At 33.3% G+C, this 26009-nt stretch overlaps 1 protein-coding gene across 1 annotated transcript in view; it reads left to right on the forward strand.

The window, feature by feature from the left end:
• Positions 1 to 26009, forward strand: part of thsd7aa (thrombospondin, type I, domain containing 7Aa) — a 268864-nt gene that overhangs the window by 238473 nt on the left and 4382 nt on the right. Inside the window, 5 exon segments of the mRNA XM_056480189.1 lie at positions 3964 to 4137; positions 5239 to 5334; positions 13449 to 13531; positions 21237 to 21450; positions 23074 to 23161. Coding sequence (XP_056336164.1) covers positions 3964 to 4137; positions 5239 to 5334; positions 13449 to 13531; positions 21237 to 21450; positions 23074 to 23161 — 655 coding nt within the window.

Below are 26009 nucleotides of genomic sequence, written 5' to 3' on the forward strand. Positions count from 1 at the left end.
CCCAATATTCTGCTGAACATAAAGGAACATATTTTAAAGAATGTTGGAAATCGGTAACCATTGTCTTCCATAGTATTTTTTTGTCCTACTATGGAAGCCAATGGCTTTCCAACAATCTGCTGAAACCAAAGGAAAATATTTTTTTTAAGTTGTAAATTGGTAACCATAGACTTCTGTAGTATTTTTGTCCTACTATGGAAGTCCATGGTTACCGGTTTCCAACAATCTGCTGAACACAAAATAACATATTTTGAAGAATGTTGGAAATTGGTAATCATTGACTTCTATAGTATTTTTTGTCCTACTGCGGAAGTCTATAGTTACCAGTTTCCAGCATTCTTCAAAATATTTTTTGTGTTTAACAGAACAAAATAAAAAAATAAAAAAAGGTTTTTTTACAAGTAAAAGGTTGGTGAAACTGGGCTGCACGGTGGTGCAGTGGGTGGCACATTCTCCTCACAGCAAGAATGTCGCTGGTTCAAGCCTCAGTTTAGTTAGGTGGTGTTTCTGTGTGGAGTTTGCATGTTCTCCCTGCGTTCGCGTGGGTTTCCCCCACAAGTCCAAAGACATGCAGCACAGGTGAATTGGGTATGCTAAATTGTCCGTAGTGTATGTGTGTGAATGAGTGTGTATGAATGTTTCCCATTGATGGGTTGCAGCTGGAAGGGCATCCACTGTGTAAAATATATGCTGGATAAGTTGGTGGTTCATTCCACTGTGGTGACCCCAGATTAATAAAGGGACTTAGCCGAAAAGAAAATGAATGAATGAGGTTGGTGAAACTATCCCTTAAAAAAAGTGTTCACAAATTTTTAAAAATATATATTAAAGTTTTGACCCAGAATTTTGAATATAATTGTATCATATTTATGTATCAGATTTCTTTATTGTTTTGCTTCATAAAAACCATCATAATTACAATATTTGTCTGAGCATTAAAGTTTGAAAACTGCTTGTCTACAGGAGCACATTAAAGTCTTGCGCTTCTCTGTCTAACAGTTCATTTTTAAATCAGACAGAGCTACTTTGTCACATTTACAGGACAGCTTTTACGAGACACTGTGTGAAATATTCACTGGGATCACACAGCTATAATTCAGCAGTCTCGTATACTTTGCTATATTACCTCATACAAATGGAGAATTGAACTTCATGGCTTGTCATCCATTTTTAAGCTGTACATTTACTGCAAATAGATGGAAACAATGCTTTTGTTGGAGAACGTTTCATTTCATCAAGTGCCTTGGTTTGAGTGACGTATAATTTCAGGTCTTGTGTGACAGAGGTTTGTAGAAAAGGACAGTAACAGTGAAGACACATCAGCGCATGTCAGTGCAGATTCGTGTTATGTTTGTGCAGTTGTGATTTTAAGTTTCTTTAGCATTCACAATAAATATAGGCCCATTTTTAATTAAAAACAAGGCAACAGAGGTTTGTGAGTGTTTTAAGACACAAAAACACTTTATTTCTTTTTCATTCTTATTTATTCATTCATTCATTCCTTCGGCTTAGTTCCTTTGTTCGTCAGGGGTCGCCACAGCGGAATGAACCGCCAACTTATCCAGCATATGTTTTACACAGCGGATGCCTTTCAGCTGCAACACAGTACAGTCCTTCTGACCTCTGACCCCATCACTCTTCATTGTTTTGGCTCTTTAAAACACACATCCCATCTCGCCTGGATCTATAAACCTCCAGCTGTGAACCACCGCTGCCTCTTCCTGCTGCTCTTCCTGTTTCTCACACAAACGTATCTCAAACAATGATGATGCTTCGCTTCACTTATGAATATTCATTCCAGTGTTGTGTAACTTCATCATCTATTCACACACACACATATATCAGACTGTACTCTGTGTGTGAACTCAGGTGTTACATCTGCCGCTGGCTTCCCTCTCATAATCATCATCACAGGATTAGGGCTTTGTGGAAGGACAATGTTATGAATAATTAATACGCAGGGAAAATATTCACAAATCAGCACTCCTTTTACAACGGGACAGACTGACCTACTTCTGCTGCAAAAACACCCTGAGATCCCACACACACACAATGCGGAGTTCGGGCATTATTAATATCTTTGGCAAAGAAAAAAGAAAGGCTGCAAGCAGGATTTGTCCGTTTTGGACCCCGCAGGTTGAAAGTGCTCTAACTTTATTTTTCATTCTTCAGGGTTTTTGGATTTAATCTTTTAATGAATAATGAGAGAACCTGTGTCCGAGGACGTCTCGAAAATCTCTACAGAGTTGAAATGTGTATCATTTGCCAAGTTTATTGGTTTATTAAATGTTTTGGTGAAACTGATTATGCCTTCAGTAACACTGTAATACTTATAGTGCCAATTGAATCCCTTTTTAGTAAAAATCTTTTTTATTTCATCACGTCACACACATTAAAATGTACTTTTCAAATTTTATAAACATTTACATTTTTAAATAGCAAAAAAGGTTATATGTAGACCCAAACTAAATCTGCACATGCAGAAATCAGCAGGTTTTTAGCCCCTCGTTGAGTCCATTTATGGGCGACGCGGTGGTGTTTTTTCTGTTGCAATCGGGATATCACCATAATTAACCTTCAAAAAGCCAAAGCAAAGCAAACACTACCAGATTACTATGGTATAAATACAGCACTACAACACACAAAAGAGAGAGATCGACTTAAGCAGGTCGCACACCAGAAGCGGCACTCGGCGGCGCCCCATGTAGCTTCACTCAGCGCCATACATTTCAGAATTCTAAACAGGTTTCTATCAGGGTACACACACCGGTGCTGCAAGTCGGCGGCTGTCCGTGGCGCCCAGCCACGACTCAGGACACTGTTCATTTCTCTGCCGAGCCACAGAGCGCCATCTGATTAGTTTCATGTTAAATATCATGCGAATGTCCGCACCGAGCGACGCTTCCGGTGTGCGACCTGCTTTAGAATATCACTTACCTGTTTTATAATGTTTTGTTCAGCTGTAGTTTGAAATTGAGTTTTTCCCCCCCTAAACACTTATTATGTGGTATCTGTTGCCATCTTGTGGCAGGATCTGAACTGTCTTTGCTCTGCTCAGTGTGACAGGCTGATAAACCGCCAACACGCTAACTCTCTGAAATGATGAATATTTAAAATAGGCACTCTCCTTATAAATAAAGTGCATTGTTGCAATCTAAACAACTACATTCTCACCTAAAAAAGTCTCAAAAGTACATTATGTTGTCCAACAGCTGCAATATTTGTCAAACTGTAGTGAGTTGTTTAGCCATTTAGTCCTAGTGTAGGTGGAGTAATACACAAGGGTGAAGATGCTGTAAGAGTGCTGATATTGCTTAATTATCTAATACATAATATGAATCGCTATTTAATTCGAACAAAGAAAAACAATAAAACATAACCATACTCGCAATCTGAAAAATGAGTTGCATTAAGACAGCATTTATTAATAAAACAGCATTTATTAATACCGTCAAGCTTAAGCAGAATTAAATAATCCTCATGGATGGATGGATGAATGGATGGATTGATGGATGGATGGATAAATGAATGAATGATTGAATGAATGAATGAACGAACGAACGAAGATTGAAAAATAACAAAGTTTTAGTGAGTGAACAAAAATTTTAAATGCTAAAAGCTATTTTTTATTTTATTTTATTTACACACAAACATTCACTCATTATGGCAATTATAAAATGGTTCAGTTCAAGCAAATTTTGAATGTAATTCAAATTCAAGTCAATCTTTAATAATCAGCATGGATAAGTACAAAGTAGCATTTGAAACCCATCCTAATTCCTGCACAAATGCCTCAGCACATGTCAGATTGTAAAATTTGACTTCTATTCAAGCAGATGGTATATAAATATATAGTTTGTTGTGAAATGAGACAGAATATCCTGCTTAAATCCATCCATGACATTAGTGCAGTAAATATAAACCACAGATTACTTTTCTAACAGTTGTTGTTGTGTTGGACAGGTGAGTGTTACTTGACAGACTGGACGATGTGGAGCCCCTGTCAGCTCAGCTGTATCGGCGGGGATGATCTGGGCTTCGGGTCAGTGCAGGTTCGTTCTCGCGCTGTTCTCGCTCAGGAACCTGAAAACCTTCTTCAGTGTCCAGAACAAGAATGGGAGGCCAGACCCTGTACAGGTGAGTCAAAAGCACGGCATTCTGGGATGAAAACAATACAGTTATGCAGCAAAACAAATACTGTATATGGGTCAAATACTCAAAGGGGCTTTAATTTTTTATGTTTTTTGTTAACTTGAATTTAAATCATAATTACATTGTTAAATGTAATGTTACTTTTTTTAATATTAAATAAAGTCAATAATCTAAGTGGTATTTAAAACAAAGGTTATACAGAAGGTAACTAATTTCATGTTTAATCCAATGTGTTGCTAATTCTTGAGTTATTTGTGAAATTTTCTGGAAGTGAAATTAGTTGTTTGTCTGTATTGTATTATATTATATTAGATTAGATTAGATTAGATTAGATTAGATTAGATTAGATTAGATTCAACTTTATTGCCATTACACATGTACAAGTAAGGCAGCGAAATGCAGTTTAGGTCTAACCAGCAGTGCAATAGCAGCAAGTGCAGGATACAGGTATAAGTTATAAAGTGCAGTTATAGAAAAACTATGGTGATATTTACTGATGGATGTACTATGAACATTATATACAGGTTGTATTAGCTATGATTAGAGATTTGCAATAAATGAATACATGTACAGGTTGCTATTAATAATCTGAAGTGTGCGGATAGATAATCATAATTACAAATGTATATGTACTGTGGGTGTGTACATAATTAGAAATGTCCATGTGCAGTGAGTATGTACAGTTCAAATAAATGAATCAGTACAATGAATATGTGCAATTTTTAAATCTGCAAATGTTAAACAGTGCAGTGATTGTGAGGAGTATAAGTTAGAGGAGAGTGGGGGGTGTATTAGGGTGGCAAAAGGGTCAGTGAGGGGCAGAGTTCAAAAGGGAGACAGCTCTGGGGAAAAGCTGTTCCTCAGTCTGCTGGTTTTTGTTTGGGGGAGACTGAAGAGCCTGCCGGAAGGCAAGAGAGAAAACAGTCTGTGAGCAGGGTGAAAGGAATCCTTAAGAATACTGCGTGCTCGGCGCTGACAGCGTTTCTGATGCCTCTAATAAACCTACATTATGTTTAAGTTTTAATTTAATTACATGGTATGTGTCTTAATGTGCCACTGTTAATATGTGTGTTTGTTTGTTTTAAGAGGGTCAGTGTTATGATTACAAATGGATGACCGGCGCATGGAGGGGCTCGTCTCGACAAGTTTGGTGCCAGCGCTCGGATGGATTAAACGTCACAGGTTGGTGTTTGTTAATACTTTCTTTATTTAATTTTTTAAATACATTAATACACACACAAATGCTTGAGTATATAGTTTACGAGGACGCTCAATACTATAAGCGTAATGTATATTGTATTGTAAAAACTACTTATTATATGGCCTTACCATACCCTTAAACCTAATGCATCAAATATATAAGTCCAATGTCCTCGTAAAAGCACATAAGTGTTGCGATCGCCAACAGTGTTTTCAAACTACAACTCCCAGAACGCTTTGCACCCATCAACTGCAGCAGCTGACAATAATCTGGACATTGACACACACACAGCTGTAGCTCATCTCACCGATTACAGAGACTATATATTTATACTTTTCACATTCACAGGGCTGAGTCTTGTTTCTCTCACAAACATTACAAAGTGTTTTCCTTGTTTTTTTTGTTTTTTTTTTCACGTGTTTTGATTCTTTGCCACCTAACCTGACCTTTCGTCTGCTGGCAACACTGCTGGCGATCACAACAATAAGCAAGTACACACACAGTGTTTTATTTTAGCTTTACTCTTTTCTTTCTTCAAAAGTTTTTTTTTTTTGTTAAATAAAATAACACAAAAGGTGACATGTTTATATTCTTTTTTTTAAACAACACAATGCAAGTGCTTCAAAAGAGTTCACAAATCACTGGTGGAATACAGTAACTCTGACTAATAAAAACAATTGACATTTTCTTGAAAAAACCTCTAAATTACACTGTTTTTATTTTTAAAAATTGGAAGAAATGTTATCAGACTAAATCAAATATAAAGATTCTACTTAAGCCCAAACCTAATAAATCCAGAAAAACTAAGAATAGTAGTCTCGTAATTCCCTACCTGTAAATGTACAAATGTACAGTTGAAGTCAGAATTATTAGCCCCCCTTTGATTTTTTATTTTTTTTTATTTTTTAAATTTTTCCCAAATGATGTTTAACAGAGCAATGAAATTTTCACAGTATGTCTGATAATATTTTTTCTTTTGGAGAAAGTCTTATTTGTTTTATTTCGGCTTGAATAAAAGCAGTTATAATTTTTTTATGAACCATTTTAAGGTCAAAATTATTAGCCCCTTTAAGCTAATTTTTTTGACTGTCTACAGAACAAACCATCGTTATACATTAACTTGCCTAATTATCCTAACCTGCCTAGTTAACCTAATTAACCTAGTTAAGCCTTTAAATGTCACTTTAAGCTGTATAGAAGTGTCTTGAAAAATATCTAGTCAAATATTGTTTACTGTCATCATGGCAAAGATAAAATAAATTAGTTATTAGAAATGAGTTATTAAAACTATTATGTTTAGAAATGTGTTGAAAAAAATCTTCTCTCCGGTAAACAGAAATTGAGGGGAAAAATAAACAGGGGGGGGCTAATAATTCTGACTTCAACTGTATATATCCCGGTGAAAAATAAAAATCGAGAAAATAAAGATTACAAAATTACAAATTATGAGCAGAGATAAACCACAGTGTGTCTGCTTTCGATATTCAGAGAAAAAAAATATCGTAATGACAGAAATGTCAATAGTGTCTCCTCGGAGAGTGTTGGGTGACAGACTGGGTTTGAGATAAACTTTGATGTCCTGTGCTGTCAGGAAGGCTGAAGTGTGCGACGTCTGCTCTTATACATCTGTATATACCTCATGGAAATAAGCTTTTAATCCATGACGATGTGACACCCACATGTATAATCCCATTCACCATCATGCCAGCTGTCCTCCCATATTAATGTGTCTATGTGTGTGTTTCTACGTCTCTCTGTGTGTGTTTTTTGGGGTTTTTTTGGTGCTGGCATAGAATAATATGGAAAAGTCATTCTAACTGTACTTATATAATCATAAATACATTTAAATATTTATTTATTATTATTTGCATGCTATAGTTTATTGTGGGTTGGAATGAATCCCTATGATTTTTCAGTTGTTTATTTGTATGTGTTTGGAATAAATGTAGTTAAATGTAAGAGTTATTTTATTATGTAAACTACTGATTATTACATTTCTTCTAAATTTAAAATAGAAATGTTGAGATTTAGAGCTTGTTTGCATAAAATATCAAAAAGGTGGCATGTTTATGTTTCTTTTTTAGACAACAACATCAATGTTTTAACTTCAAAATCAATATTCAGAAAGCAATCTCAGACATATTAGGCGTTAATCTAAACCCAAACCCTCATATCACTATTTTTGGTAAACCCCAAGTTGATTTTCACGACACAATCATTCAAAATACTGTCATCGCCTTCTTCTCCCTTGTTGCTCATAAGAGAGATCTCTTAATGTGGAAATCCCACCAATCACCCTCAATCAAAGTCTAGTAACATAATATGTTTGGTCTTCTAAAATTGGAGAAGATTAAGTTCTCGCTCAGAGGCTCATCTCATAGGTTTTATAATCACTGGAAGCCACAAATGAATTATTTGGATGTTTTAACACCTCTTGGAGTGGTTATTTAAGAAATCATTTTATGGTCAGATTTAGCCCTCACTTTTGCATTAATAATAATAATAATAATAATAATAATAATAATAATAATAGATTTTATTTCTAACGCGCTTTTCTAAGACCCAAAGCGCTTACAAGAAAGTAAAAATCAACAAAGCACAGTAAAACAATTAAAAATACAGTAAAAAAAACACAGTAAGAATAAAAGGGATATCACAAATTAAAAACAGTCCTAAAAAGATGAGTTTTAAGTAGCTTCATGAAGCAGTCCAAGGAACCAGCATTCCTGATGTTTGTGGGAAAAGCATTTAAAAATTTGGGTGCATGGAAAGAGAATGCACTACCTCCCATGGTGCTGAGTTTGCAACGAGGCTGAAACAGTGTAGGACCCTAGGCAGAGCATAGACAGCGAGATTGTCATCACCTACTGTAAATTGGACTCAGTGACCCATAGACAATTCAGCACAACTAAAATCACAATAACCAAGAATTAAGTAGCTATCATACTTATTCATCTAGCCATTGCTTTTTTTATTATTATTATTATTATTTTTTTTTTTTTAAATGTTCATAAAAGTGTTCAAAAGGAAAAAGAAACTCTGAAATTGCACATTTGCATACAACCAATGCTCTTCACTTGTGTTCCATAAATTAAGTTTATGAATATTCGGTGTAATAAGTCTGATTTGTAGACTTTGACAGACTAATAAAAATATTCACTAACTTGACCATTTTCTGCGAAAAAATAAAACTCTAAATGACAGTATCATTATTAGAAATTTGGAACAAATGTTATCAAATCTTTATAAAATGAACCAATATTAACATTTTATCAAACCTGTAACTAGTAAATTCAGAGAAAATTTTCAAGCGCTCTCAAGGCTGTAAAGAAAATTCATCTAAATTTGAGGTGTAATTTTCTGCAGCGCTTTGTATTCTGTATTTATGCCAAACTGTGGCTTGGAATCAGTTCCTGTGATTTTCACCTGTTTATTTGTCCTCCGTGCCGGGCCGTGCAAACTGACCTGCTTCCAGATGGCACACATGAATCTGGTCAATTTTGATTGGCAGAACTGGGCAAGAGAAATACCACGGCTGTAACCAGTCTCTCTACTGCAATCAGGTCCCTGTTTATGCATATTCATGGGTTATTTTAAGGTATATGCAGTAATATGAATATTCATACAAGCTCCTAATTGGTATAAACAGGTTTTTGCAGATGCTTACTGTATATAGCGCACCTATTAGGAAGGGCAAGATATTTTAAAACGCCAATGCCTTTTTTTTAAAACAATCTTAGTATTTTGTTATTCACATGTGTTTTTTATTTATTTACGGTTATGAATTTAATTATGGAACATCTGCTCTGTCGAATTTTGATCATGTATATCAATAATGGAAATTCAACTTTTCAGTTAAAAAGTGACTTTTATTGATATTTTAGTAGTTAGAAACAACATTAGTATTGTTTAATGAAAATAAACAATATTATGCACAGTAATGAATATATATGAGCAATATCACACCAGTAGCAGTGCGATGTGGCTGTACATCAGCACTGGTGGGAGGCGTGCCGAGTGCCTTAGTGTCCTACCAGTGCCGATATACAGCCACATCGCACCGCTACTCGTGTGATATTGCGTTTATACAACAGTTTGATGGCATAATCGTGTATATAAAAAAAGAAAATTAAACCCGAAGAGTCTTAAAATCCTTTATTAAGAGGAACTACTTTCTTCCGCCATTCATTCAGATCTGCAGCTGACATCAGAACAGCAGGAACCATTACTGATTTACCGACGTCACTTTAGAGCTATTATTTAAATGATTCTCTAGCGTAATGTCTAAAGTGATGACAAAACAGGTGATTTTAAGATTATAAGGCTCAACGGCATGAAATGCCATCAGTCTACAGAGATTTCCCAGTATTTCTCTGTTGCAATCAGGAGATCATATTAATTAACCCCAAAAAGTCAAAGCATTTCTTTTTTTCTGTTTACTGAACCAGTCTGCAGTAACGAAAACAGGAGACTCATTAGGGTTTTAAGACTTTAAGATGAGTCCCATCTCACACTCAACACACTACAATTACTATGGTAGTAATACAGCATTACAACATACAAAAGAGAGAGATCAACTTAGAAACTCACTTACTAGTTTAATAATGATTTGATCAGCTGTTGTTAGAAATTACGCTGTTTTTCTCCTCTAAGGGCTTATTATGCGGTCTCTGTCATCATCTTGTGGATGGACAACGTCAATCGTCTTTCCTCTGTTCAATGACGGACTAATGGCCGTCAACACACTGTATCCAAATTATGAATATTTAAAATAGACACTATCCTTATAAATAAACGACATGGTTGCAATCTAAACAACTAATATATATATATATATATATATATATATTTATTTATTTATTTATTTATTTATTTATTTTTATTTTATTTTATTTTATTTTTTTTTTGTACAATGTAGGTTTGTATTTTGTGATTTGCATGTGTTTCTATTTATTTACAGTTATTAATAGCATGATGGAACTGCTCTGTTGACTTTTGATCATGAAAATTTAACTCTTCATTTTAAAAAAGTAACTTTTATTGACATTTTATTAGTTTGATGCAGTGTATTATATAACAAATTATAATTATAATGAAATCTATAAAAAGAAAAAAACTCAAAAAGTACCGAGTTCTACAAGTTTTTTTTTTTTTTACCGTAATTTACAACATGATATAGACAATATATCACTTCAAACTATTAAAGGTCAATAAAAGGTCAATAAAAGTCACTTTTTTCAGCTTTTTAACATCAAAAGTTGTTGGAAGAAAAGATCAAGATCCCATAATGCAATTTAAAAGCATACTTTAAAATAAAAAAAATCACAAAATGCACAGAAAAAACATTCAAAGATGATTCCTTGAAGATGAAGACATTTTTTTTAAGTTAAGTGGTTGTAAACAAGTTATTTGGGCTGAATTTGAACAAACAATTTAAGTTGAACATTACTAAATTTATTTTGTTTGTTTAAATTCAACACATAAAAATGTTTGTAACAATTTTGCAGACATTATTTTTTTTTCAGTTTGCAGAAAGCTGTTAATTTACAGATATATATTTTTTACAGTGTAGACACAATTGGTTGTAGGATTAACAATTGTCCCTGTGTCTGTCAGCAGCAGTGGAGTGTGTTTCCAGCATTTGGGAGCAGTTCTATTTCACTGCTCTCATTGTTGATTGAAAGTATTGATTCATCCCAGCTTAGAGAAAATAACAGCCCGGCACTGGCCGCCGGCTGCCCATTTCAGCACTTTTATAGATCTAGTGGATTCCCACAGGCTGTGATTTGTAGAAAGGAAGATTGAAAGTGAGAGGAAGGATGTTGAGATCGTACTCACAGGCAGCCCAAGAAGAGGATCATTTTTAATTGTGTTGGCTGACAATAAAACTGCTGAAAATCTGACAGACTTGCATTGATGGGATAGCCCAAGCGTGAATGTCTAGGGGGCCAGAATATAATAGTGACTGAGAATGGGTTCGGATAATGGTAAGAAATTAGCTGCAGAGTAACACTTCATAACAGCAAAAAAATGGTGAAGTGTTACTTCAAAACATGCCCAAGAAACACACTGAAAATAAGCGAGGGAGGGCTTCTGGGTCTGTGGAAAAGTGTGGAGGAAAACATTGTGTTTATTTAATCGATCAATCAATCAATAAATACTAAATATTTAAATAACTATTATTTTGTTGCTTTATTATTATTATTATTATTATTATTATTATTGTTGTTGTTGTTGTTGTTGTTGTTGTTATTGTTGTTGTTATTATTATTTAGTAATAATTACAAAGTAATAATAATAATAATAACAATAAAGCAACAAAATAATAATAAAAGTAAACAATAATCACAACAATAATTAAGTAACATTATTATTATTGATATTATTATTATTATTATTATTATTATTATTATTATTATGTTACTTAATTATTGTTGTTATTATTATTTAGCAATAATTACAAAGTAATAATAATAATAATAATAAAGCAACAAATAATATTAAAAGTAAACAATAATCACAACAATAATTAAGTAACACAATAATAATAATAATAATAATAATTAAGCAACAAAATAATAATAATAATAATAATAATAATAATAATAATAATAATTAAGCAACAAAATAATAATAATAATAATAATAATAATAATAATAATAATAATAATAATAATAATAATTAAGCAACAAAATAATAATAATAATATTTATTATTATTATTATACAACAAAATAACAATAAATAAATAAATACAAAAGCATAATATATTTAAGAAAATTCTTCATTGTTTACCTGCATTATTTCATTCTATTTAATCTATTTTTAAGGAAAACTATTTTTTATGTTAGACAATGTCATAATTCTTAGATCAAAGGTCATTATTATGCAATACTAAATCATTTTAGATAGAGTTATAAACAAGACATATTAAGTCATACTATAAAAATGAAAATTATGAGACATTTACAATGAATTACAATGAGGTAGAAAGTAAAAAATGAAAACATCATAGTCCGTCTAAATACTTCAAAAAATACTTCAAAGTCCAACTTTTGAGATATTAAGTCATAAAAATACAAAAACATTGGGAAACTACATCATATTGAGAATCACCTGCTCCACATTTTAGACAGCTGTCTGTCAAATAAGTGAAGTAAAACTACACTATAAATGAGTAAATGGCTCACATAAAGGCCAAGAACACATGTACATTTACCTAGCACAACAATTGAACCAAAAGACTGATGGAAATGTGGGATATTTTCACAATATGTGACGTGCGACAGAAAATGCTCTGCTTTTCAATGCAAAGTAGAGGAGGTGGTCAACCTACCGGCTTCCATATGTTTATTCGACTGTAAATAAAACGTAAGATCTGGGTTTTTTAGACTTATCAGAGGTCAAAAACGTTAAACAGCAACTTCATTCATTCATTTTCCTTAGGTTTAGTCTCTATTTATCAGAGGTTGTCACAGCAGAATGCACCACCAACTATTCCAGCATATTTTTTATGCAGCGGGTGCCCTTCCAGCCACAACTCAGTACTGGGAAACACCAATACACACTATTCAATTCATAGCAGGTCTTTGGACTGGGAGGGGAACCAGAGCACCCAGAGGAAACCCACGCCAACACGGGGAGAACATGCAAACTCCACACAGAAACACTTTAAACAGTGAGATTCCCACACTGTTGCCATAACTGTGTTTTTAACTCTCTTAAAAAAGTAATTTTTGCATAATAGGACCCTTTTAAATCACAATTTACACTATAACAAAACACTTACTAAGGCTTTTAGCTTAATAAACTTCAAATTAGCTGCTTATTAATCGTTGGTAAGGAAGAAGTTTAGGTATTGGATAGGATAAGGAATTTAGCATAAAATCATACCTTATAGCTAATGATAAATAGTTAATATTTGAATAATAAGCAGGTAGTTAATGGTGTGAATTGTGACTTAAATTAAAGTGTAAAGAGTTTTTGATGCCTCCTGCCTTCAGGACAATACAGTAGCTGAAAATGGCCATGTGTTTGTGTGTGTCGGTGCCATTAAAACACAATTCATATTCAACTTTGCACTCTTTCCTTTCAGGTGGATGCCCATCAACGAGTGAGCCGGTGTCAGACAGATCCTGTGACCCAGCCTGCGACAAGCCACGCTCAATCTGCACTGAGGTTAGTGTGTGTGTGCGTTTGTGTGTGTGAGTGCCTGGCCTGCTGAGTGATACAGTCAGACTGTAAACACGAGAGGCTCACATGGATATTCAATAGTGCTGGATTAGACTTCCTTCAGAGGAAAATAGATCGTACTGGAATGTATAATGGGAAAGGCTGAAACAGGAGACTCATATGATGATTTGATACAGTGCCTTCCACTAATGTTTAGCACCCATGAGAAAAGACGGCTGGGAAAATACGTCTTCATTCTTTAACCTTTTTTTGCTCAGAGCATGAACAGAAAATCTGAAGTTTGCTTCTAGGTGAGAGTTTGTTCCTCCCTTGAAAGCCTTTCAGGTGGTTTGTAATAATGTACTGTAGGTGATGTCAGATTGTAGACTTTCTGACTTTGAGATTTAACTAACTTTTGCAGTTCTTCATCTGTGATTCTGAGATATATTTTTTTTTTTTGCCCACTGAATCGTCATCTCAACCAACATAGGCTCATTCTGAAAACGTAGCCCTATATACATTTCTGGAGATCATGAATTATGTAGCCAGAAGTACGTATGGCTGCGCTTTGTCTTTAAAATGAACGCTACGGGGCGGTATGACGCTGTTCCTTTTCGAGCTTACCAGCTGACCTCTTACCTCCATATGGACAGCTTTCCTACTGTTACCAGTTTGTCCAGTAGCTCGCCATGTACATCGGCAGACTTGAGATGCAGAGGGGAGTTGACCGCGACAACAGGGTTCGAGTCCGTCAAACGGTTCCAGAAAGCAGACAAAAACAGAAGCCAAAAAATAAAATAAACAAGTAAATAACAGGGATGTTAAAAGAATGTGGTAAAATCCAGACAAGGGCTTTTCTTTTTCTGGATTGCTGTTTAAAACTGTTGGTTGGGTTTAGGGAAGTGGGTGAACAGATCAATCGGTGCTTTTAAAAACACTATTGGTTGGGTTTAGGGAAGGAAGAGGGTGGGTCAGTTGATCGGTCAGTCAGTCGACATCGACCTCTGGTGTGAGAACAACAGGCACGAATGGCGTGAGAAATTTGAGATCTGAAAATGTGTATATATCGCCCTCTGGTGGATTCACGAAAACAAAAACTGCAAAAAAATGTATCTCCTGGGATGTATTTGCTCCTCTACAGAAATGCATATAGCGGTATGTTTTCAGAATGAGCCTGGGTTGATCTCAACTGTGCATTGGGAAAGATTCACACATCCTTTTGCAGGTTGATTCATAACCCTTCCATTTGACTGGAATTTCTGAATTAACTCTGTGTTTTTACTATTTTTTATTGCTACTTCACATTTTGTAAAGTTCTACAAGCTTTCGCTTCAATGCACAGCTCTGTTTATTGGTTTTAACCACTGTAATGAATGAGTTTCGTCTTTGTGTTTGCTCATATTTATACCCTTTGTAAAAAAGGAGGTCATTGGTAAACAAGTTCTTATTTAGTCAACCCAGGTGTACTAAAACATTGAAAATATAAGTGGGGATTTATTTTAAATTATTTAGTTCCTAAAAGTTCACAAGGGTGGAATTAGTGTGGCATATAATCATAGAATAATTATTATTATTACGACATTATCGCAACATTCTAAGGTAGCGGTCCCCAACTTTTTTGTCACTGCAGACCGGTCAACACTTGACAGGTTTACTGGTTTGTAGGTTGCTGGGCGACTATCAACCGTTTTCTCAGAGGATAACAAGCTGAAAAAACATAGCTTTCACTCTGTAGGGGTGTAACCCCGGTGTCCTGGCCAAAGTTCCTCAATCAGCTCTTACAATCATGGCCTCCCAATCATCCCCATCCACCGAATTGGCTCTATCACTGTCTCTCCACTCCACCAATAGCTGGTGTGTGATGAGCACACTGGCGGCGTTGTCCTGTGGCTGTCGTCGCATCATCCAAGTAGATGCTGCACAATAATACACAATAAATGCGCTATATAAATCCACATTACATAACATTTATGTTACATTACATACATGTTTTATTTATGGAGAAAATTAAAAAGGACTGCAGTGTTTGGCTGTTCTGTGTTTGTCTGAGATATTTAGTCTACCGAAAAGTGTATATTGGGTATATCGGTCAGTTCTTGTCACATGACTCGCAATGCGCGGGCGGCATTCATTCACCTGGGTTGCAGATCTATTCCTTGACAGTTTGTGGGTCTTTCATTGGGCCTTTCCACTTCACTAAGAAACTTTCCAAAGACGTCTGTTTTTTACTCAATTTGCTGCTTTGTCAGTTAAATTTTGGCACTCAAGTGACCGAGACATAGCCGAGAGAATATGGTCAAAATAAAATAAAAGATCATTCAGACTTAGATAATGAATAAAACAGAAATAAATAAGGATTTCATAATGATCCACAGACCAGTACTGTTCTGCAACCTGGAGGTTGAGGAACACTGATCTAAAGTATGTAATCCCTGGATAACAACCGTCAATAACACAGACTCACCTGGGAACTTCGACTGTCACTGAAAACATTCACATCCATATACTTACATCCACACTCATATGTATTTGCTTATTGGTCACGCCACGCTTTTTGACTGTTTGGCGCTATCTGGTGAATAAATAATATGTAAATTAGTTTGCTTCACTGAACCGTTTTGTCAACTTTGTGTTATTGACTGTTTGGCGCCATCTTGTGACTGAATAATGTGCAGGTTAGTGTATACGACATCAGCTGTTTTCATTTGGTGTGTTTTTTTTTTTTTTGTCATGTTTTGTAGCTAGTAGCCATGTAATAAGTGGGATAAAGTACATCCAGGCAGATGTTTTCACAGAATAAAGCCCTTTTGTTTCATTTTATGGATTTCGTTTTTTATTTATCTTATAAACTTTTACCTTTATTACCATAAGACAGTGAAGGAAATAACAGGAAATGAAATTGGAGAGAGAGAGAGAGAGATGGATCGGAAGATGTCTTGAACTCGGGACTCCCACAGCGAAGTTACATTATATGTTGGCGCACTGACCACTAAATGGGGTCTGATATATTTTATTGTTTTTAGATAAATCTGTGCTGTGTTCACAGTTGTTTATTATTAATGAGAGTAGAGTTTTTTGTTTGTTTGTTTTCTGTTTTGTTCATATTTTAAGCAAAAGATTAAAGGTTAGAACAACCTTCTTTGCTCATATTTACCAAGAGTACCAATATTAGTAGGCCTTTGTAAGCTACTGAAGCCACTGTACTTTTGAGTCGTTTGCGGATAAGTACAACAGTGTTCTGCATGGACTTTTTGAAGCAGTGTGAGCAGTGTCAGATGATATTAGAAGCAGTCAGACTGCTGGTGCTGGAGAGATCAGTGCAGGTCATATGAAAGACCTCAGGGAAGATCAGTCACTATCAGATCATGGCTTTATCTTATTCTAGATGACAGTGCTGTTCTGGAGTGGTTCAGTGTTTTTATTCTTGCATATGCTTTTGATTCGACTGTAAGTGCTTCTAAATAAATTATCAGTGTGAAAATGATCATATACAGTTGGGGAGAGTGTGGTGTTGAATCTGAAACAGGAAGTTAAAATGAAATGAACAAATTTATATTTATTTTTTTAATAATTCTAATAATAATAATCTTCCCAGCTCTTTTGTTCTTGCTTTATTATTATTATTATTATTATTATTATTATTATTATTATTATTATTATTACTACTACTACTACTACTACTACTACTACTACTACTACTACTATTATTACTACTACTACTACTACTACTACTACTACTATTATTATTATTATTATTATTATTATTATTATTACTACTACTACTACTATTATTATTATTATTATTACTACTACTACTACTACTACTACTACTACTATTATTATTATTACTACTACTACTACTACTACTACTACTACTACTACTACTACTACTACTACTATTATTATTACTACTACTACTACTACTACTACTATTATTATTATTATTACTACTACTACTACTACTACTACTACTACTACTATTATTATTATTATTACTACTACTACTACTACTACTACTACTACTACTACTACTACTACTATTATTATTACTACTACTACTACTACTACTACTACTACTACTACTATTATTACTACTACTACTACTATTATTATTATTATTACTACTACTACTACTACTACTACTACTACTACTACTATTATTATTACTACTACTACTACTACTACTATTATTATTACTACTACTACTACTACTACTACTACTACTATTATTATTACTACTACTACTACTACTACTACTACTACTATTATTACTACTACTACTACTACTACTATTATTATTATTACTACTACTACTACTACTACTACTACTACTATTATTATTACTACTACTACAATTATTATTGTTGTTATTATTATTATTATTATTATTATTATTATTATTATTATTATTATTATTACTATTATTATTATTACTATTATTATTATTATTATTATTATTATTATTATTGTTGTTGTTGTTGTTGTTATTGTTCATTCATTCATTCATTTTCTTTTCAGCTTAGTCCCTTTATTAATCTGGGGTCGCCACAGTGGAATGAACCGCCAACTCATCCAGTATATGTTTAGATGTGCTTCCAGCTGCAACCCATCTCTGGGAAACATCCAAACACACTCATTCACATTCATACACTACGGACAATTTAGCCTACCCAATTTACTTGTACCACATGTCTTTGGACTGTGGGGGAAACCGGAGCACCCGGAGAAAACCCACGCAAACGCAGGGAGAACATGCAAACTTCACACAGAAATGCCAACTGACCCAGCCGAGGCTCGAACCAGGGACCTTTTTGCTGTGAGGCGACAGCACTACCTGCTGCGCCATTGCGTCGCCATTGTTGTATTATTATTGTTGTTGTTGTTGTTGTTATTATTAATACTAGTATTATTATTATTATTATTATTATTATTATTATTGTAGTAGGATTATTATTATTATTATTTATATTATTATTATTATTATTATTATTATTATTATTATTATTATTATTGTAATATGATTATTATTATTATTATTATTATTATTATTATTATTATTATTATTATTATTATTATTCTAATATGATTATTATTATTATTATTATTATTATTATTATTATTGTATTATTATTATTTATATTATTATTATTATTATTATTCATAAGATTTCTTTAATGTATGTATTTATCTATTTATTTATGTTTTTTCAGGTAATCACACTAGTATTAAATATTAAATTATACCTTAACATCAATATTTAGTGCATTAACAGTTATTAGAATTAATATCAATAATAAGTCACTTTATTTTATTTTATTTTATTTTAAATAATTTGTTAAATAATTTTTACTCATTTAAGTCATTAGTTAACATTATTAGCAAAACAAAACCCATCCAACACCAATAAAAATTGTCCATAACTTCATGTTATATATGATACCATATAAATATTATTAAAAAAATATGACTGGTCAAAAAAAATGTTGCCTTGGAAATTGGAAGTGGCTCAACTTACCCCACTCTCTCCTATACATATCTGTTATTTTCAAGATAATCCTACACCACATGTAAACATGCATTGTGAGCTGCTGCGTTTGCGTTCTCTATCCCCCCTCCACCCCAGCCCCATGATGCTTGTGAGGGTCTCTCCTGCAGTGTAGAAATTGACTGTATTCAGATCAGATTCTTCAGCTGTTAAAGCTGCATGTCTCTTCAGAGATGCAAATACCCCAGTGCATTCTTGTTTTCCTTTGATCAAATTTAACAAGGCCTGTGTTTGTGTGTGGGATTATGATCATCCTTCAAGATTGCATTGGGAATAGGAAACCTTGGGGTTTTCTCCACACATATTTCCACACAGAAATGATGCTCATAGAGATCTAGACGTCTTTTCTGTGGAAAAAAAACAACAACACATGCTGGGAAGAATCTTGTCAACATACATGCTTTGGAGAACCTGCAGGATTTGATCTTGTTGTTTATCTAAACAAGGGAAGTACTAATATAGCACAAAGAACATGAAAAGTATCTTTGAAATCACAGCTTGATGCTGCTGAAGTATTTTCAGCTTCTAAGAAAGCTGGAAGAGAAAAAAAAAACATGACACTGGTGGATAGAAAACAAGAGACAAAATGCAAAGTCAATTAGCAGCCATTTATAGGTTGTGATGTTGCCGAAAATAGAAATATATCTGTTTTTTAATGACTTTAAACACAGCCAGACTTAGCTGTCAGCCTTATTCTGGCTGAAACAAATGGCATTGTTCATGTCACTCCAAATTTGTTTATTGTCAGAACACAAATGTATATTTTTTATATAATAATATGCTTAAAGTAAATCTGTTCATCATACATAAGGTACATTTTTTGTTCCTGACAGGTCCTTAAAGGTACATATTATTAAAATACAAATGTGTACCCCACAGTACAAAAGTGTACTCTAAAGGTACTAATGTCCACTTGTACAGTATAAAAGTGTACCTTTTGAAAAGGTACCACCCCAGTGACAGATTTTGTACCGTTATTTCTGAGTGTATGAAGTGATTGAGCCTCTACAAGAGACTTACTGTACATTACAGTAAATGGGATTTATTTGTGGATTTATTTATTTTTTATCTCACAAATGTTTTCAGTTGAAGGAATTCTGAGATTTACTTTAAAAATCTATTGATATCCTACATAACAAGATTACTGATTGAATTAGTAATAACACTAATAGTAGCCAGTACTGATATTATTACAGTTATAAATATGGATACACCGTGCTTTTGGATATGGGTACACATAAATATGGATACACCGTGCTTTTGCATATGGGTACACATAAATATGGATACACCGTGCTTTTGGATATGGGTACACATAAATATGGATACACTGTGCTTTTAATTCTTTTACCATAGCCAATACCAAATAGAGATTTTTTTTTTCAATAATTAATAACGGACTAGCAAACATATAAGAGAGTAAAACAGTAACAAGCTTGTTTTATTTTATTTTATTTTGTTTATTTTTATTTATTTATTATTAGTATTTTAGGTTTGTTACTTTTTTAAGCAATTAAGTTACTGTCAAACACTCTTTAAAATGAATAAATGTATAAAAATACCAATAAATAGCAAATAAAAAATTTGAGTAATATAATACAGAAATCTGTTTTTAATATATATTACTAATTTTGTTTTATGTTTCTTTTTTAAAATAGAAAACAAATGATAATAATAACAATAAGAATTCATTCCTTTATTCCTTTTCTTTTCGGCTTAGTCCCTTTATTAATCTGGGGTCGCCACAGCGGAATGAACCAGCAACTTATCCAGCATATGTTTGCCATCCAGCTGCAACCCATCACTGGGAAACACCCATACACTTCCATTCACACACATACACTACGGACAGTTTAGCTTACCCAATTTACCTATAGTCTTTGGACTTGTGTGCGAAACCGGAGCACCCGGAGGAAACCCACCCGAACATTGGGAAGAAAAAGTCACAATGATAATATATATATATATTACAAATGAATAAGTAAATGCATGTACTTACACATTAGGCATGGGACGATAACTGTTTTCAAGGTTTACCAGGGTTTGGAACTGTACATATATATATATATATATATATATATATATATATATGTATATATATAGTGATCATCAGTGATATACTGTGATCATCAGTGTGCATAAGTGGATCTCTGTCTCCCTCTGCAGGCCGGGATCTGTGGCTGTGAGGAAGGCTACACTGAGGTCATGACGTCTGATGGAGTTTTGGATCAGTGTACGGTCATCCCAGTGCTAGAGATTCCCACTGCAGGAGACAGTAAAGCTGACGTCAAGACCATCAGAGCCCTGAACCCCACGGAACCCACCGCAAACATGCCCGGACGAGCCGGACGCACGTGGTTCCTGCAGCCTTTCGGTCCAGGTGAGTCTATGGATGATGAAAAATAAAAATACAAATCTCTTAATAAATGCTTAGAAACATTTTCAGACTAACTGCTGCTAACTAACTTTAACTGACCCTTTAACCTTTTAAATCCACCTTTTCCTGCCTTAATGTGTTTCAAATTGGGTTGCCTTTTCGGTTTGAAGAACTTCCATTTAAAAGAATTGAAACAAAGTATTATACATAAAAAGGTAATGGTACTAAATATCTACATAGATAGTGAAATACAGAGAGGCTTTGTGAAGTTATATATTATAGAGAAGTTTATATATTACATACCGTAGAGCAGGCATGTCCAAGCTCGGTCCTGGAGGGCCGGTGTCCTGCAAAGTTTAGTTCCAACCCCAATTAGACACACCTGGGCTAGCTAATCAAGCACTTACTAGTCTTTCCAGAAACATCCGTGCAGGTGTGTTGAGGCAAGTTGGAGCTAAAATATGCAGGACACCGGCCCTCCAGGACCGAGTTTGGACACCCCTGCCGTAGAGGCTTTAATATATATTTGGGTTTATGCTTTGTTTTGATGAAAATAACGTTATTATTTGTTGATATTTTAAAGTGACAGTATCACAAATTCACTGTGTTTTCCTTCTGAATATTTACTCGTATATTCCCTACAGTACAGTAATATTCTGTAATTATACTGCAGTGGAAACAGACTTGTATCACATTTCTTTGGGGTTATTCATGGTCTGCTGAAAGTAAACTTGTTATAAGTTTATTTTAATATCCAATGAATGATCTGTCAAGAGAATAATGGCATCTCATTGTTTCCATTTGGTTTATAACACTTGACTGTTTGTTTAAGGCTAAATAAAAGTGATTTCTTTAATTGTAAGCATAGTGGGACATAGGAAAAAGGTGGATAGTAAAGCTATTTGATTTGCTAAATATATATTGGAGCACATACAGCAGCCAGGAAAAGTCTTTTTAAAAGATTATAGGTTTATTAGCTGTTTGGAACATTTTAAATTTCATTTTAAAAAGTTGTTTTGGGGTCCCTGGAGGAGATCATTAAAAATGTTTTTTTTTATTTCTATATAATTCAATTATATCTGTAGTTTTTAATTTGAAAGAAATTAAACTGCAAAAGCTTTAAGGCAAGACACTGTTTTGTTCATCCACTTTCGGTCCTGAGATTTTCGGCTTTTTGGCTTTCCATAAAGTTTGTACAGTATGTGTGTGTGAGTGAAAGAAAATTTCCAAAATACACTTTTAAGCCTTTATATTATAAGACTTTATCAATTTGTGTGTGTAGATTTCAATTGCAACAAACTTTACAGTATTATTTATATTCAGATATGTTCATACCTAAATTGCCTGTTTAAATATATTTTATTCTACAAAAAATAAAATGGGTTTTTTTTCTATACAAAAATGTTTTTATGGATGGATGGATGGATGGATAGATTAATCTATGCAATGAAATTGAGTTTAAGTGATTGTCCAAATATTTTTGAAGGCCACAACAATATATCAAGTTAAAAAGAAGAATTGATTTTTTTGTCTATCAGATAGTGCAGGATGTTTACCAGGAGTTTTGCAGCTGTGTATTTGTGTTGATGTGCGTGTGTGTGTGTGTGTGTGTGTGTATCTGCGCAGATGGCAAACTGAAGACCTGGGTTTATGGTGTGGCAGCTGGAGCTTTTGTCCTGCTAGTGTTCATTGTCTCTATGACTTACTTAGCCTGGTAAGATCATTTGCTATAATAACAAACTAGTCACTGTGGTCATCCCATTAATCAACTGCTTCATCCCATTTATCTTTTTTCATCATTTATGTATTCATATTAATCCATGTTACTTTCTCCTGCACTGCAAAACATATTTTCCCTCAGCAATAGTATTCTTTTTCCAAACAAAATTCTAATTGTTTTATCTTTAAAACATTATGACATTATTTATTAATACTATTTTAATTAGTTACTATTTTATTGTATTGATTTAATTTTATTGTATTGATTTAATTTATATTAATATTTAGTTTAGAACATCAAGTTAAACTAAATGAAAATGAGATTCTTTATTGTAGTTTTTAATAATTAAGCAAAAATAAATATCAATATTATTTATTTTATTATATGTATGTATGTATGCATGTATGTATATATTTTTTATTAATGTTTATATTGTGTATTATTTTAGATTATATAAAGTAAGTTAATATTAATTAAATGCTTGATCATTTAAAAAGTTAAAATAAAGTAAAATAAAATAAGATGCTTAAAATAAGATGATTTCTATTATCATTATTATCATTATTATTATTATCATTATTATCATTATTATCATCATTATTATTATTATTATTATTATTATTATTATTATTATTATTATTATTAATATTATTATTATTATTACTATTATCATTATTATCATCATTATTATTATTATCATTATTATCATTATTATCATCATTATTATTATTATTATTATTATTATCATTATTATCATTATTATCAATATTATCATTATTATTATTATTATTATTATTATTATTATTATTATTACTATTATTATTATTAATATTTATATTATTAGTAGTAGTAGTAGTAGTATTGCTATTATCATTATTATTATTATTATTATTATTATTTAAATCATTAGTAGTAGTAGTAGTAGTAGTATTATTATTGTTATTATTATTAGCATTCATATTAATAGTATTTTTGTTTTCATATTTTTAAGGATGAACAAATATTTTGATTGATTTTCTCCACAATCTTAATCAATCAATCAATCAATCAATCAATCAATCAATCAATCATTCAATCAATCAGTCACCCTGAATATGAAACGTATTACAAATATATATTGTTAAAGTCAGGTTTGTTTCTTAAGCATCTGTAATAAGCTTGAATATTTTTTACATACTCTTATTCAAAAACAAGACAAAACTACTACTTAAACGCATGTTTTTTCTTTGCATTGTATCTCTATTTTTTTTTCATTTTTCTCATTCTTCATTTGCCTCCCCTCTCCCTCGGCACCTGTCAGTTTGTGCATGCTGTCCCACCGTTCTCCTCCGAGCCCCGACCCGTCCATCTCCTCTGTGGTTTGGGTCGGACCCAACGATCATGAGCTGATGTACACCTGTCCTGACTGTCAGCGCACTGAGACTCAGTTCAGCTAGAGCTCACTCAGCCCCTCCCACTGCACGCTCACGGCCAATCACCTCTGCTGCTTACACTCACATGTGCCTTTCTGACCAATCACATGGAGACATTTGGTGGAGGTGAGCAGGTAGACTAAAACAGAATATAGATCAGTAGTATAGCTTCATAAATACTCCAAAAAAAATGTCTCAAGGAGTTTTTAATTTGACATTTCTTAAGGTCGGTTTATTGGCAAACATTTTTGCTGATTTCTATATTATGTAATTAACGTAATAAAAGTTTACATAAATACACACACTTGTATATACACAACCTGACAAAAGTCTCCAAAATCCCAGTTGTAAGAGCAGCAAATAATACCTTGACTTCTAGTTGATCATATGGAAAAGTGGCAGATGAATCATCTGTTGAACTGCATCCCAATCATCACAAATACTGCAGAAGACCTATTGGAACCCGCATGGACCCAAGAGTCACGCAAGAATCGGTCAAGTTTGGTGAAGGAAAAATCATGGTTTGGGGTTATATTCAGTATGGGGCGTGTGAGATATCTGCAGAGTGGATGGCAACATCAACAGCCTGAGGTATCAAGACATTTGTGCCACATTACAAACCACAGGAGAGGGCAAATTCTTCAGCAAATTCTCATACTTCAGACTCCACGTCAAAGTTCCTGAAAGCAAAGAAGGTCAAGGTGCCCCATGATTGGCCAGCCCAGTCACCAGACATGAACATTATTGGAACATGTCTGGGGTAAGATGGAGGAGGCATTGAAGATAAATCCAAATAATTATGATGAACTCTGGAAGAACTCTCTTTGCCATTCCAGATGACTTTATTAGTAAGCTATTTGAGTCATTCCAGAGATGTATTCCAGAGGATGCAGTCTTCCAAGCTCATGGGAGTCATACACAATATTAATGTTTTTTTCACTGCACCATGACTTTATTTTTTAAGGGACAAGATTTTAGTCTAAGCAAAGTCAGACCTTACTATCCTAATTAAATAATTAAAATTAAGGTTTGATCATATTTTATTTTGATAAAATAAGCATAATCTAGAGGCCTTCGCCTTTCATATAAGCCAATTCTGATACCAAATGATCAACTAGAAGTCAAGTTATTATTTGTTGTTCCTAAAACTTGGATAGGCGATAAGACTTTTTTCAGGTAGTGTAAATATATTGTATAGATATATTACATATAAGTGCATGTGTACACATCACATAATATATTTGTGTATGTATATATTACAGTTATAAATTGCAGTTTGTGGGTAAATTTTGACTTCAACTGTATATACAAATAATGCAATGAAATGGTTGTCATTGAAATTTTACAGTAAATTAATATGTCTGTTCAAATTTACATAAATCAACATAAAGCAAATACTAATATATGCATACATAATAAATTAAGTACTA

Source organism: Danio aesculapii, chromosome 19 (genome assembly GCF_903798145.1).
Source record: "Danio aesculapii chromosome 19, fDanAes4.1, whole genome shotgun sequence".
Classification (NCBI taxonomy): Eukaryota; Metazoa; Chordata; class Actinopteri; order Cypriniformes; family Danionidae; genus Danio; species Danio aesculapii.